Consider the following 16,415-nt stretch of genomic DNA (forward strand, 5'->3'; position numbering starts at 1 on the left):
CTTCTCCACGGTGTACCCGTCAGCACTTATAAATCAACACCCTACGTCCCATCTTTCCTGGGAAAGTGGCCGGGCCCCCTCCTCCTTCCTCAGGGACAGGATGAGACCCCATCTGCCCTTCACGGATTAACTTTGTGATCCTTTCGATCAACGATTAAACCCATTAGACAGTATGGATTCAACATCCGTGTGATAGCAGACTTTTCACGAGAATGCTTTTCTCCCCCCTCTAGGTTGTTTTCATTCCCATTAATGAGAACTAGACCAGTCCTTCCATATTATTCAACATGGTTTCAATCCGTTCTTCTTTATTTTGTAGGAAAACCTTGGTCTGTTTGCCGCGGACCCAACCTCTAATATCTGGAAGGCTTATGTTAAGTACATAGATGATATGTTGCTGGATGGATTTTTTCTTGCCATTGAGTGCTCCCTCAAGTACCTTCTGGAAAACACCGGTATGTACTGGCTTATGGATGTGTGTTATTGCCGCAAAGATAACAGTGGCACCTGTTGAACAAAAGTGAAGTGTGATCGAGTGCTTTGTGACTTTTCCCAAAATGTTGTGGATGTTTTGTGAGCTACACACAGGAGAATCACAAAGGTATTGAGTTTCTGAATTGTTCCCAGAGAAAAGATTTCTCTCTCTTTAAAACTCAGGTGATAAACCAGGCTCTCAGGTAGTGAAGCCCTTAGCAAAAGCAAAACCATAAATGCCAATTCAATCCAAATAAAGCTTCAGGGGGTGCCTGGCTGGCTTAGTCGGGAAAGTGTGTGACTCTTGATCTCAGGGTTGTGGGTTCGAGTCTGGGCTTGCCTCATGGTATTGGGAGGGGGACATTTTGTGCCTTCGAGCTTAATGTACTCTCTTTCTGTGGCCTTTCGAGAACACAGGCTGCAGCCAGGTTAAGTGGAAGAAACAGAAGTGTTTCTATGTGAAAAGAGTCAGACCAGCTGGGGATGAGGTCGCTTTCAGGAGGAAAAGGAATGTTAAGAAGGGTAATGGGCATCGTCTGAAGTGGTTAAAAATTGCTTTGAATTTCTGATGGATAAAACTGAGTTAAGGTGCACAGTGTCGAGGATATAGTCAGGGCCAACATTGGCTAGGAAGTCATGGGATGGAAAGGGCAGAAGGGTTCAGGAAGAAGCTAAATTAAACCTTCACATTCTGGGACGCCTGGGTGGCTCAGTCATTTGGGTGTCCAACTCTCCATCTCAGCTCAGGTCACGATCTTGAGGTGGTGAGTTCAGGGCCCGCATTGGGCTCTACGCTGGGCATGAAGCCTACTTACAAAAACAAGACCAACCCTTCATATCCTGATAGCTTCTGAGCAGCTTAGCAAGGATCACCCTGAAGAATTAATCAAAAGGGAAAGACCGAGGGGAAGAGGTTGAAGCCAGAAGATAAAGGTGAGATGAGAGTTTAAGATATTAAGTCCAACCCAAGGAGAGAATCCAGAGGTCAAATGGATAGGTCAAGGTCAGTGTCCAGATAGCCAGCCCAAAGAAGATGGCATGTGCAGGCCCCTGGGCTGAGAATACAGAGGGAAGCGAGGCTCGGTGCTGGGTGTAGCTCAGACAGGCAAACCCCATGTGGTCTTGGTAAGTGGAGTGACTGAGGTCAGCGGCACAGTCTTTGTTTGCAGGGTTGCAGGAAGCTCCAAATCAAGGAGATCAGGCAGCAGGAAACAGCCTCCAGTATAGTCAGCAAGATTGGGGTGGCGGGGTGGGGGGATCCCGGGGGCGAGTAGCCAGTGGGGCACAGAGCGCAGGCACTGAGACCAGAGAACTGGCTTCTGGGGAGCAGCGCTGACAGTGCTCACCATAGAGAACCAACCACATGTCCTCTAGAAGGTCCGGGAAGATGCCCCAACACCCTTGCCATAGGCACTGCATAAGAAATGGTCCCTAAACATAGTGACTCCACACTTGACCCGTGCCCGTCTAGCTCTCCCGACCTGGGCTGTCTCCCCTGCTTCCTTTATCATTTCCACCTTTTTGTGCTTGGTGAGACCAGGACCGTTCCCAGGGCTTGGGCTGGACTCCCTGTCGCCTCTCAGAATGCAAACCCTGCCCAGGTTAGATGCTACCCACCCTACTGAGAAATGCTCTTCCCCGTCCTGAGTCCCAAAGTGACTGACCTGTACTGAGACAATCTGGTTTTTTTTTTTTTTAATGTTTATTTTTATTTTTGAGACAGAGAGAGACAGAGCATGAACAGGGGAGGGTCAGAGAGAGAGGGAGACACAGAATCTGAAACAGGCTCCAGGCTCCGAGCTGTCAGCACAGAGCCCGACGTGGGGCTCGAACCCACATACCGCGAGATCGTGACCTGAGCCGAAGTCGGACGCTTAACCGACTGAGCCACCCAGGCGCCCCGACAATCTGGTTTTTACGGTCACGATGTTGTCATTCCGTCTCATGTAGGGATTCGGTTCTCATGAGAGCGCCTGGGACAGAAATCTCACGGTCAAAACAGTCTCGTGAGTCTTCTACCTCCTGTAAACCCTACGCAACCTGGTCTGTGAAGTTTTCAGTATCTCATACAGAGAGTAATGCAGAATATGTCCTGAGTACGTAATGCAAAGTGTGATGTTATAGGTGTTTTTATTTTTATTTTTTTAAATTTTTTTTCAACGTTTTTTATTTTATTTTATTTTTTTTATTTTTGGGACAGAGAGAGACAGAGCATGAACGGGGGAGGGGCAGAGAGAGAGGGAGACACAGAATCGGAAACAGGCTCCAGGCTCCGAGCCATCAGCCCAGAGCCTGACGCGGGGCTCGAACTCACGGACTGCGAGATCGTGACCTGGCTGAAGTCGGACGCTTAACCGACTGCGCCACCCAGGCGCCCCTATAGGCGTTTTTAAAAACGATTCCATGATGGCATGATTACCGTGTATTCCCTTAAGTTAAATTTGCATTTGATGGGACCCTCCTGAATCCAGTCATGCAAATCTATCATCCCTGCAATTTTTTTTAATGTTTATTTACTTTTGAGAGAGACACAGAGAGAGAGAGAGCGCACAAGTGGAGGAGGGGCAGAGAGAGAGGGAGACACAGATTCTGACACAGGCTCCAGGCTCTGAGCTGTCAGCACAGAGCCCGACACAGGGCTCGAACTCACGAACTGTGTGAGATCATGACTTGAGCCGAAGTCGGACACTCAACCGACTGAGCCACCCAGGCACCCCTATTGTCCCTACAGTTTTCAAAGCAAGGCCCTAGTCCTACTTATCTTTGAGGATCCCCCAGTTACTTTAGTTGGGGTGAGTGGCTAAGCTATGGTAACGAAAACTCCATCAATAACGTGGCTTAAAGGACAAAAATGTCTATCCCCCAAGTTCTAGACTCAGGTGAGTGTTCAGGTTAGCGGGTGAGTTCCTGCCATGCTGTGGTTCCCCCACGTTCGTGTTCCTGCCTTGTCTTCATTTCTGTGATGGAGCTGGGTCGCTGCCACATCCAGGCTCTAGTCCATGAGCGGAGAAAAGAGCGAGCACAGCGATGACTCCCCTGCTGTCTCAAGGGCTGCAGCCCAGAGGCGGCAGCCCTCGCTTTTCCCCACATCCCACTGGGGAGGGAATCGTGCCCACCCTGACCTCTGCTTCTAGGGAGGAAGGGGATGAGGATTCCGATGAGTCTCCACCACCCGCAGCATGCTGTGCGGAACAGTCTCCCGAATATTTCCAGTTAAGACGACCTGGGAATATAAGTGGTTATTAATAAAAGTTGAAGCGCTAATCTCGTACTTGGAACATCTTGCTCTGTGTTATATTTTGATTTAAATTTAGCAGGGCAAGTTAGTCTAGCAAGTAATCAGGGATCCATTAATTATGTATACTGTTTTTAAATTTTTTATCACCGTAGGACTACAGAATTAAAGTCAGTTCTGTTTTCATGGAACAGGATGAACGGCCAGGGTTGTGAGTTGTCTTTCATTTATTTGCTTACGCGACCATTGATAAGAACGCCTCGGTTCACCTAGTGACAACCGATGCGGTCGCGTGGCTGGTGCCGAGGAAGAAGTCAGCCGCTTCCTAGAAATGAGCTGTGCAAAATCAACCTGTTCTCCACCGCCCCCGCCTCGCTGCCCCGACCCAGGCACCTGGGAACGTGGAAGGGGACTGGCTTGGGTTGATCAGTCACTGGGACGTGCTCTCCGAGGACGGGAGGGTAAATGTCCTACAATGCCCAGGACGGCCCTGTGCAAGAATTGGCCTATTCGAAATGTCAGTGGCTCCCCTGTCGGTAAACACTGCAAGACCGTCCCCCCTCACCTTTTCCGGGGGGTTAGCAAATTTTACATTTCCATTTTTCCTATACCCAAACAGCTTGTGTTAAGGGAAAAAATGTTCCGAGTGCTTTGAGAACGGGTATGGCGCTTTGCCCGTCTTGACATCCTTCTTTGTTTTGTGTGTGTGTTTTCCTTGTGTTTCAGAAAATAAAGCTGGACTCACCCCGATATTTGAGGCACAGCTGTGCTTAGTGATACCAGAATTAGTTTTCTCTCCATCCCTGGAGTCTGGAGTGAAGGGTGGCTTCTACGACACCGTCGAGGGTCTGGTGGCCAACATTTTTGGAATATCGTCTTTGGTGCCACGGCTTTCCCCACAGAACGGCTCTCTCCACTACCAGGTACCAAATCCGCAACCGTCCCGCCTTCCCCCCGCAACCTCGTGCAAAGTGTTGGTGTAACCCTCCTGCTGTGGTCTTGCCCCCCACCCCAGGTTGACATGGAGGGCGTGGCCCACTTGGCCAGCTTGAGGAGCACGCTCCTGGACAGGGTTCAGAGCATGATGGCCCTCTGCAGTGGCTATCGGAACACTTTCAGCCAATACTCCTACCTCTACGTGGAGGACCGGAAGGAGGTTCTGAGTCAGTTTCTGTTGTATGGACGTGTCCTCACACCCGAGGAAATGGAAGCCCACATAGACGATGGCCTTCCAGAGAACCCCCCTCTCCTCCATCAGTTCAAGGCACAGATCGACTCCTACGAAAAGCTCTACGAAGAAGTGTGCGGGCTGGAGCCCGTCAAGGTGTTTGACGGCTGGATGAAAATCGACGTGCGACCCCTTAAAGCATCTCTGCTGAACCTCATTAAGAGGTGGAGCCTCACGTTCAAGCAGCATCTCGTTGACCACGTCACTAACAGGTAAGACCGTTGTTCTAGCTTTCTTCCGGCATCCCGAGCCATTGGGGCCGCCATGTTTTTTCATCTTTTTCATCGTTTTCCCCAGTGGGTTCATTGGCTCAGTGAAAAATTGAAACGGATCATTGAGGTTCCAGACCCTCGGACACTGGTGGTAACGTTAGTCCTGTGCTTTCCTTGGTTCACCAGGCGTGGCCTCTTTTGGTTTTATTTTCCGTCCGGGGCCCAGTGCGTGAAAGGCACGCGGTGAGTGGTAAACCACGTTCCGCGTGATGATGGCAGATCCAGGCTCCCTTTGCAGCCCTGTGAAATCTCTTCAAGACTGGGAAACGGAGGGCATCTAATGGGCCTCTTAGATTTTATTTCTACCATTCCCTCCTTGTCTCGGATCACCCCACTTTGCAACGTAGAAGTCACTAAATCCCCACACCCCCGATGCCCGTGTGTGTGCCATTCTAGGCACGGGACAGACAGGACCTGACATTGTTCCCCGGGGCACCTTGACTACCCAGCACCAGGCTCTGCCACCCAGAGCATCGGCCTCCGGGTGAACAGGTCTGTGCTCAGTCTCCTGGTCACTTCACCTTGGTCTGCTCCCCACAGATCTGCCACAGTCAGAACCTCAACTAGCACCCCCCACCCTGAGTCCTTCGGGGCAGTCACGGTCCTTCTGTGCAGCCATCAGCCTGTGGTGTATCAGCTGCGCCTACAGGGGAGCCGACCCGCCCCCTCCCTTGATTCTGGGGGTGGTCTCGCTCAATGCTCCCGCCGCCCCGCCCGGTGATCTAGCACCGTGAGCAGAAAGGAAATGACCCCACGGAGGACGTGTCTGTTTGCAAATAAATTCCAAGAGACCCTACCGGGGTGAGGGTCCTCCGCTCTAGAAAACTCCAGGAGATCAGGGTGGGATGTTGGAAGTGGGTTTGCCTGGTGCTCTTAAGAAGAGGCCAGTTGTCCACATTCACGGAGATGTCTCTGAATGTCTCTGCTCCGCGGTCCCTCTCCATTGGTAGGTCTGGGGATCCAAGGACATGGAGGCGTGTCTCAAAACACAGGCCTTATTATCATTCACGTGCGGTGGGGCCACCCGAGAGACCCCGTAGGCAATGACTGCCCCCGAGGAGAGAGTTGGTTCTACCACTGGATTCTCAGGACAGGACGCACCATGCCGCCCGTGCAGGGCTGCAAGGGGGAGGCACCGGGGTCCATCAGGCAGAGGGAACAATGGGAAGACGTGGGCAAGAGCCTTTATTGTGGTTTCCCTGGAACAGAGCTGTCGAGACAGGGCCAGCGGGTGGACAGTTGGCTCTCTTGAATGAGTTGCACAGGCTCTGGGGCCAGAGGGACTGACGGTGTCTAGGTTTTCGGTCCCTGGCCCTGGGGTGGTTAGGGCAGGTGGATAGGGGTCTGGAGTGTGAGAACCAGATAGAGGAGGTGGTTGGAGGCGTGGGCTCCGGATGGATTGGTTTGCGTGTGGAAGGCAGGCTCAGAGGCAAGTCACTTAGTGCCTCAGAGTACGTGGTTGATACAGGATGCAGCGAAAGCACCTGCCGGGCGCCTCTCCGCCAGGTGCGACTTTGCAGGGTTTGGTAGTTGGTGTGACAGGATAAACACGCGGAGTTCTTGTCCTTTGACCACTATTTCCTTAACCCCGAAAGGAGATGATGACCCGATTACTCTGAGGTGCCTCGTCGTATCTTACCATGGTAAATATTTTGCATTGCCCTGCTTCTGAATAAAGTGGCTCATCTTTTTATGTTGTTTTTTTTTTTTTTTTTTTTTTTTTTTTTTTGGTGAGCTTGTGGGTTTCTCCTTCTGTGCCCATAAAGAGCGCTTACCCGTTTTTTTCTTAAGTTTATTTATTTATTTTGAGAGAGAGAGAGAGGGGGGGGAGTAGGGGAGGGGCAGAGAAAGAGGGAGACAGGGAATCCTAAGCCGGCTCCATGCCGTCAGCGCAGAGCCCGGTGTGGGGCTCGAACTCATGAACCATAAGATCACGACCCGAACGGAAGCCAAGAGTCGGACGCTTCACTGACTGAGCCACCCAGGTGCCCCTTGCCCACTTTTGGTCGGACTTTATTTTTGCCTTTATGATATTTACAAGATTTTCCTTTCGCTCTTTGGTATATACTCTCTCTAATCCTGTACGAGTTGTATGTATTGCAAACCCAGTCTCCCATTTTGTGACCTGTCTTTCCACTGCATTTATGGTATGTTTCCATGAACAGTTCATCGTAACGTAGCCACACGTGTTCGTTCATCTTTTCCCCTCTGTTGCCGTTGGTCTCGTTAAACAAATCCTTTTTCGCCCTGAGATCCTAATGGTGCTCTCCCATACCCTCTCCATAAAAGCTTTGTAGTTTCATCTTTCACATTAAGTAGCCCCTTATCTGCCGCTGCGCATTATATGACAAGATCCAAATTCCCATGGTTTTGTCATAAATCTTGGTATCTTGCCGGGCAAGTCCCCACCTTGTCCATTTTCATTAAGAATTCTCCACAATTCTTGGCCCTTACTGTTCTACATAAATGTAAAATTCTGTTTGTAGAACTAAAAAAAAACCTGTTGGGATTTTGATTCTGTTTGCAGTGACGATAGGTCAATTTGAGGACAGTAGTCATCCATACACGCTGAGTGTCCCTACTCAAGAATGTGTCATCTTTCCGTTAACCTATGCCTTAAATGTCTCTCGACGAAATTTTGTAATCATTACCTTTAAGGTAATTCTCGTGTCTTTAAGATTTATTCCTAGGTATTTTAATTTTGGACTCCTGGCATAAACGATATTTTAAAATTATATGTTCTGTGGAAATGGAATTGATTTCTATTTATTGATGTTATATCAAGCATCTCTGCTGAATTAACTTATTAATTGCAAAAATTTATCTGTGCTCTCCTTTGGATTTGCTATGTACATGGTCATCATCTACAAATTTATAATAGTTTTATTTCTTCCTTCTCTGTGTTTTTTTTTTTTTTTTCTAATGCATTTTATTGCTGTTTTTTTCTTGCCGCACTGGCTAGGACTCGCAGTTTGATGTTGAATAAGGTGGTAATGACAGGTACCCTTATCTTGTCTGATCTTTTTAAAAAAAATTTTTTTTTTAATGTTATTTTTGAGAGACAGTGTGAGCAGGGGAGGGGCAGAGAGAGAGGGAGACACAGAATCCAAAGCAGGCTCCAGGCTCTGAGCTGTCAGCACAGATCCCGACGTGGGGCTCGAACCCACAAACCGCGAGATCATGACCTGAGCCGAAGTCAGACACCCGACTGACTAAGCCACCCAGGCACCCCATCTTGTCCGATCTTAAAGGCGATACTATAACATTTCACCACTAAACATAATATTTGCTGTGAGTTTTTGTGGATTCTATTTAAGCAGTTAAAGAAGTTCCCTTCTTTTTTTTTTAAGTTTAATAATTTTTTTAGTAATCTCTATACCCAGTGTGGGACTCGAACTCACAACCCTGAGATCAAGAGTCACATGCTCTTACAGCTGAGCCAGAGAAACCCCTAAAGAAATTCCATTCTATTCCTAGTTGGTTAAGGGGATTTGACATAATGGCTGTAACATTTTGTGAACTGCTTTTTCTAACCCTGTTAAAGATGATTCTATCTCTTTCCATTGAAATGTTAAAGCGGTGAATATATTAGTTGCTAATGTTAAGCCAGACTAGTATTACTGAGAAAAGCCCAACACAGGGTATTATCTTTTCCAATATATCCACTGCTTAATTTTGTTTGAACACATATTGGTTATTGTTGATGTGTCTCTGTGATTGACATTGGCCTTCAGTTTTCCTTTCTCACGTTTTTGCTGACCATGCTCTGTGGTTTGGCTAGTTTCATAAAATGACTTAGGAAGTAATCCTTCCTGTTCATCCTCTGGAAGAGTTAGTGTAAGATTGGAATTCTCTGATCCTTGAAGATTTGATTTAAATCTCCCTTGAACATCTGGGCTCAGTGTTTTCTTTGTGACGAGTTTTGTACCTATGATTTTTCTAGTGGTAAGAGGGATGTTAAAGTTTTCCATTCCTTAGTAAGTCATAGTTGTCTGGGTACGTATCCGCTTCATGTAAATTCTTTAAATTATTGTCCTAAAATTCATAATCTTCTCTTGTCTGTTTACTCTCTGCAGAATCTATGATTATGTCCCCCTTGTCATTTCTATTCATTTCCATTTGTGCTTTCTGAATACTTTGATTAATCTTGCCAGAGATTTACAAAGAAGTATCTTATAAACTCCTGATCCTCTCTATCACAATTTAATTTCTATTTCAGTGACTTATTCTTTTATGTTTATTATGTCCTTCTATTTCCTTGGATTTATTTTTTCTCCTAGGCTAAGTTAAGATTGATGCTTGGCTTATTCACTTTGAGCTGTCTTTGTTAATGTAATATTTAAAGCAATGTAAAATATTTAAATGTAATTAATATAAATATTAAATGATATAATTAATTTACGAATTCCCTTTTCTTGGTACAATTTTATCTACATCTCACAGGTCTTCGTATGTAATATTTTCATTATAATTTAGTTCTAAGTCTTTAAAAACTTTTTTTTAATGTTTATTTTTGAGAGACAGAGACAGAGTGTGAGTGGGGTGGGGCAGAGAGAGAGAGAAAGACACAGAATCTGAAGAGGCTCCAGGCTCTGAGCTGTCAGCACAGAGCCCGATGCGGGGCTCGAACTCACAAGCCGTGAGATCATGACCTGAGCCGAAGTCGGACGCTTAACCGACTGAGCCACCCAGGCGCCCCTAGTTCTAAGTATTTTTAATACCCGTTATGATGTGTTTATATATATATATTTAATATTTTCACACATAGGGTTCTTCCAGGTATATAGTTTTTTTAAGTTTTTCATTTTAACCCCAGGATGGTCCATACACAGTATGATATTAGATTCAGATGTCCAATATAGTGATTCAACACTTCGTATAGTACTCAGGGCTGATCATGGTAAATGCACGCTTAGTCCCCATCACTCGTTTCACCCATCACCCCTCCCACCTCCACTCTGGTGACCATCGGTCTGTTCTCTACAGTTAAGAGTCTGCTTTGTGGTTTGTCTCCTTTTCCTTTAGTTTGTTTCGTTTCTTAAATTTCACATACAAGCAAAGTTATATGGTATTTGTCATTCTCTGACCTGTTTCGCTTAGCCTTATACTCTCTAGCTTCCTCTGTGTTGTTGCAAATGGCAAGATTTCATTCTTTTCATAGCTGAATAACATTCCAGTGTGTGTGTGTGTGTGTGTGTGTGTGTGTGTGTGTGTGTGTGTATCTATCTCACCTCTTCTTTATCCATTCATCAGTTGATGGACACTTGGGCTGCTTCCATAGTTTGGCTCTTATAAATAGTGCTGCTGTAAACATACAGCTGCATATATCCTTTCTACATTTTTTTTTTTTTTATTTTTGGGACAGAGAGAGACAGAGCATGAACGGGGGAGGGGCAGAGAGAGAGGGAGACACAGAATCAGAAACAGGCTCCAGGCTCTGAGCCATCAGCCCAGAGCCTGACGTGGGGCTCGAACTCACGGACCGCGAGATCGTGACCTGGCTGAAGTCGGACGCTTAACCGACTGCGCCACCCAGGCGCCCCTGCATATATCCTTTCTAATTAGTATTTTGTATTTGGGGGGTAAATACCCAGTAGTGTGATTACTGGATCATAGGGCAGTTCTCTTTTTAACTTAAAAATTTTTTTAAATGTTTATTTATTTTTGAGAGAGAGAGAGAGACAGAATGTGAGCAGGGGAGGGGCAGAGAGAGAGGGAGACACGAATCCGAAGCAGGCTCCAGGCTCTGAGCCGTCAGCACAGAGCCTGACATGGGGCTGAAACTCATGAACTGTGAGATCATGACCTGAGCCGAAGTCAGATGTTTAACTGACTGAGCCACCCAAACGCCCCTATTTTTAACTTTTTTTAAAAAAAATGTTAATTTAGTTTTGAAAGAAAGAGAGCGTGCAAGCAGGGGAGAGACAGAAGAAGAGGGAGAGACAGAATCTGAAGCAGGCTCCATGCTGAGCAAGGAGCCCATCGTGGGGGCTTGATCTCATGACCGTGAGATTATGACCTGGGCCAAAATAAAGACTCGGATGCTTAACCAACTGAGCCACCCAGGTGCCCCTATTTTTACCTTTTTCAGGAACCTCCATACCGTTTTCCAGAGTGGCTGCACCAATTTGCATTCCCACCAACAGTGCAGGAAGGTTCCCCTTTCCCCATATTCTCACCAACACCTGTTGTATCCTGTGTTGTTGACTTTAGCCTTTCTGACTGGTATGAGGTGATACGTCATTGTGGTTTTGATTTGCATTTCCCTGATGATGAGTGATGTTGAGCATCTTTTCATGTGTCTGTTGGCCATCTGTAGGTCGTCCTTGGAGATCTGTTCATGGCATCTGCCCATTTTTACTTGGATTATTGTTTTTTTGGGTGTTGAATTGTATAAATTCATATAGTTTGGATACTAACCCTCTATTGGATATGTTCTTTGCAAATATCTTTTCCCATTCAGTATATTGTCTTTTAGTTTCATTGATTGTTTCCTATGCTATGCAGAAGCTTTGTTTGTGTTTTGATGTAGTCCAATAGTTTATTTTTGCTTTTGTTTCCTTTGCCTCAGGAGACTTATCTAGAAAGATGTGATTAGGCCACTGTCAGAAAAATCACTGCCTGTGTTCTCTTCTAGGATTTTTATGATTTCAGGTCTCACGTTTAGTGTTGAATCTATTTTGAGTTTATTTTTGTGTATGGTGTAAGAAAGTGGTCCAGTTTCATTCTTTTGCATGTAGCTGTCCAGGTTTCCCAGCACCATTTGTTGAAGAGACTTTTTTCTCGCTGCGTATTCTTGCCTCTTTTGTTGAACATTGATTGACCATATAATCGTGGGTTTGTTTCTGGGCTTTCTACCCTGTTCCGTTGATCTATGTGTCTGTTTTTGTGCCAGTACCATACTGTTTTGATTACTGGAGCTTTGTAGTATAACTTGAAATCCAGAATTGTGATGCCTCCAGCTTTGTTTTTCTTTTTCTTTTTTTTTTTTTTTTAATTTTTTTTAATATATGAAATTTATTGTCAAATTGGTTTCCTTGTTTTTCTTTTTAAAGATCGTTTTGGCTGTTTGGATTCTTTCGGGGTTCCTTACAAATTTTAAGATTATTTGTTGTAGTTCTGTGAAAAATGCTGTAGTATTTTGGTAGGGATTGCATTAAGTCTGTAGATTGCTTTGGGTGGTATGGGCATTTTATTTTTTATTAAAAAATTTTTTTTCAACATTTATTTATTTTTGAGAGACAGAAACAGAGAATGAGCAGGGGAGGGGCAGAGAGAGAGGGAGACACAGAATCCGAAGCAGGCTCCAGTCTCCGAGCCATCAGCACAGAGCCCAATGCGGGGCTCAAACCCACAATCCGTGAGATTGTGACCTGAGCCAAAGTCGGTGGCTTCGCTGACTGAGCCACCCAGGCACCCCAGGGTAGTATGGGCATTTTAACAATATTTGTTCTTCCAGTTCATGACCACGTGATACCTTTCCATTTGTCCGTGTCATCTTCAGTTTCTTTCATCCGCATTTTATAGTTTATAGGACACAGATCTTTCACCTCCTTGATTAAGTTTATTCCTAGGTATTTTATTATTTTTGGTACAATTGTAAATGGGATTGTTTTCTTAATTTCTCTTTCTGTTGCTTCACTATTGATGTGTAGAAATGCAATGGGTTCGTGTATGTTGATCTTGTGTCCTGTGACCTTATTGAATTCATTTATCAATTCTAGTAGTTTTCTGGTGGCATCTTTGGGATTTCCCATATATAGTGTCATGTCCTCTGAAGTGAAAGTTTCACTACTTCCTTACTAATCTGGATACCTTTTATTCATTTTTCTTGTTCATTTGCTGTGGCTAGGACTTCCAGTACTATGTTGAATAAAAGTGGTGAGTGGACATCCTTGTCTTGTTCCTGATCTTGGGGTGAAAGCTCTTGGGTTTTCACCATAGAGTATGATGTTAGCTGTGAGGTTTTCATATATGGCCTTTATTATGTTGAGGTATATTCCCTCTAAGCCTAGTTTGTTGAGGGTTTTGATCGTGAATGGACATCATACTTTATTAAATGCTTTTTCTGCCTCTTTTGAAATGATCATATGGTTCTTATTTCTCTTGATGTGATGTGTCATGTTGATTGATTTGCAATTATTGAACCACCGTTGCATCCTGGGAATCCACTCGATCGTGGAAAATGACTTTTTTAATGTATTGCTGGATTTGGTTTGCTAATATTTTGTTGAGGATTTTTGCATCTGTGTTAATCATACATATTGGCCTATAGCGTGGGTGTGGGTGTGGGTGGGTGTGGGTGTGTGGGTGGTATCTTTTCTGGTTTGGATATCAGGTAATGCAGATCTTGTAGAATGAATTTGGAAGTTTTCCTTCTATTTTTTTGGAATAATTTGAGAAGAATAAGTATTCATCCTTCTTTAAATATTTGGTAGAATTCACCTGTGAAGCCATCTGGTCCTGGACTTTTGTTTTTCTGGGAGTTTTTTGATTACTTATTCAATTTCATTGCCGGTAATTGGTTTGTTTAAATTTTCTGTTTCTTCCTTGTTTAGTTTTGTGAGGTTATATGTTTCCAGGAATTTATGCATTTCTTCTAGGTTGTCCCAATTTGTTGGTATATCATTTTTCATAATCTCCTATAATCTTTTGTATTTCTGTGATATCAATTATTTCTCCTGTTTGATCTGATTTTGTTTGAGTTCTCTCTCTCTCTCTCTCTCTCTCTCTCTCTCTCTCTCTCTCTCTTTTGGTGAGTCTGGCTAAAGGTTTATCAAGTGTGTTGATCTTTTCAACGAACCAGCTTCTGGTTTCATTGAGGTGTTCTATGGCTTTTCTAGTTGTTATTTCATTTATTCCTTCTCTAATCTTTGTTGTTGCATTCCTTCTACTGTTTTTGGGTTTTGTGGATTCTTATTCTAGCTCCTTAGGTGTAAGGTTATTTATTTGAAATTTTTCTTTCTTCTTAAGTTTGGCCTGTATTACTATAAACTTCCCTCTTAGAACCACTTTTGCTGCGTGCCAAAGATTTTGGACCATTCTGTTTTATTTTCATTTGTCTCCATGGATTTTTGGATTTCCTTTTTGATATCTTGGTTGACCCATTCATTGTTTAGTAGCATGTCCTTTAATCTCCATGAATTTGTGTTCTTTCCAGATTTTTTTCTTAGGATTGATTTCTAGTTTCATAGCATTGTGGTCAGAAAAGATGCACGGAATAACTTCAGTCTCCTTGAATTTGTTGACATGTGTTTTGTGGCCTAATATGTACTCTATCCTGAAGAATGTTCCATGTGCACTTGAAAAGAATGCATATTCTGCTGTTTTAGGATGGAATGTTGTGAATGTATCTATTTAATGCATCTGGTCCCATGTGTCCTTCAAAGCCACTGTTTCCTCATTCATACTCTGTTGGGATGGTCTGTCCATTGATATAAGTGGGGTGTTAAAGGTCTCTACTATTATTGTATTACTATCAATTATTTCCTTTGTTTGCTATTAACTGTTTTAAGTATTTTGGTGTCTTCATGTTGGGTGCATAAATATTTACAACTGTTACATCTCATTGGATTGTCCCATCAGTGATTACATAGTGTCTTTCTTTGTCTCTTGTTATCATCTTTGTTTTAATATCTATTTTGTCTAATACAGTAATTGCTAACCTGGCTTTCTTTCCACATTCATTTGTATGATAAATGTTTCTCCATCCCCTCACTTTCAGTCTTTAGGTGTCTCTAGGTCTGAAATGAGTCTCCTGTAGGCAGCATATAGGTGGGTCTTGTTTTCTTTTCGGTCACCCTGTGTCTTTTGATTGGAGCATTTAGCCCGTGGACATTCAAAGCAATTATTGATAGGTATGTATTTATTGCCATTTTGTTACTTGTTTTATGGTTGTTTTTGTAGTTCTTCTCTGTTTCTTCTCTTGCTCTCTTCTCTCATTGTAAGTTGGCTTTATCTTTACTGATATATATGAAGTCCTTTCTCTTCATTTTTTTTTTTGCATATCTATTACCGGTTTTTTATTTGTGGTTACCGTTAGACTTCTATGTAACATCTTCTGCATATAACAGACTATGGTAAGTTGATGGTTGCTTAATTTTGAACCCAATCTTCACTCCTTTCCCCTCCTTGTTTTAGGTATATGGTGTCATATTTTTTTTTTTTTTAAATTTTTTTTTTTTTCAACGTTTTTTATTTATTTTTGGGAGAGAGACAGAGCATGAACGGGGGAGGGGCAGAGAGAGAGGGAGACACAGAATCGGAAGCAGGCTCCAGGCTCCGAGCCATCAGCCCAGAGCCTGACGCGGGGCTCGAACTCACGGACCGCGAGATCGTGACCTGGCTGAAGTCGGACGCTTAACCGACTGCGCCACCCAGGCGCCCCAATGGTGTCATATTTTAATCCTTTTATTTTGTGAGTCCCTGGACTGATTTTTACAGATATACTTACTTTTACTGTGTTGTGCTTCCTGCTTTCCTTAGTCTTGCTTATGGTCTTTCCTTTCCACTCAGAGTCCCCTTTAACATTTCTTGTAGGGCTGGTTTGTGGTCATGAATTCCTTTAAATTTTGTTGATTTGAGAAGCTCTTTATTTCTCCTTCTATTCTGAATGACTGCCTTGCTGGATAGAACATTCTTGGCTGCAGGTTTTTTCCTTTCAACACTTTGAATATATCATTCTACTCCCTTCTGACTTGCAAAGTTTCTGCTGAAAAATCTGCTCATAGCCTTATGGGGTTTCCCTTGTATGTAACTGCTCTCTTTTTTGCTTTAAAAATTCTCTCTTTAGTGCTACTTTTTGCCATCTTAATTACTACATGTCTTAGTGTGGGCCTCCTTGCACTGATTTTGTTGGAGGATCTCTGTGCCTTCTGGATCCGGGTTTCTGTTTCCTTCCCCAGATTTGGGAAAATTTCAGCTATTATGTCTTCAAATAAATGTTCTGTCACCCTTTTCTTTCTCTTCTCCTTCTAGGATGACTATAATGCACATGAAATTATGCTTGATGGTATCACTGAGGTCTCTAAGTCTATTCTTATTTTGCATAATTGTTTTTTACTCACCTGCTCAACTTGAAGACTTTCCATTATTCTGTCTTCCAGGTCATTGATTTATTCTTCTACCTCATCTTGTCTGCTGTTTACTCTGTTTAGCATATTTTTATTTCATTTATCATGTACTTCATCTCTGATTAGTTCCTTTT

At 43.9% G+C, this 16,415-nt stretch overlaps 1 protein-coding gene across 1 annotated transcript in view; it reads left to right on the top strand.

The window, feature by feature from the left end:
• DNAH9 (dynein axonemal heavy chain 9) overlaps positions 1-16,415 on the top strand; it is a 332,476-nt gene that overhangs the window by 51,706 nt on the left and 264,355 nt on the right. Inside the window, exons 15-17 of the mRNA XM_042967844.1 lie at positions 320-455; positions 4,436-4,632; positions 4,725-5,149. Coding sequence (XP_042823778.1) covers positions 320-455; positions 4,436-4,632; positions 4,725-5,149 — 758 coding nt within the window. The remainder of the gene's footprint in view (positions 1-319; positions 456-4,435; positions 4,633-4,724; positions 5,150-16,415) is intronic.

This window comes from Panthera tigris, chromosome E1, assembly GCF_018350195.1.
Source record: "Panthera tigris isolate Pti1 chromosome E1, P.tigris_Pti1_mat1.1, whole genome shotgun sequence".
NCBI classification, from domain to species: domain Eukaryota; kingdom Metazoa; phylum Chordata; class Mammalia; order Carnivora; family Felidae; genus Panthera; species Panthera tigris.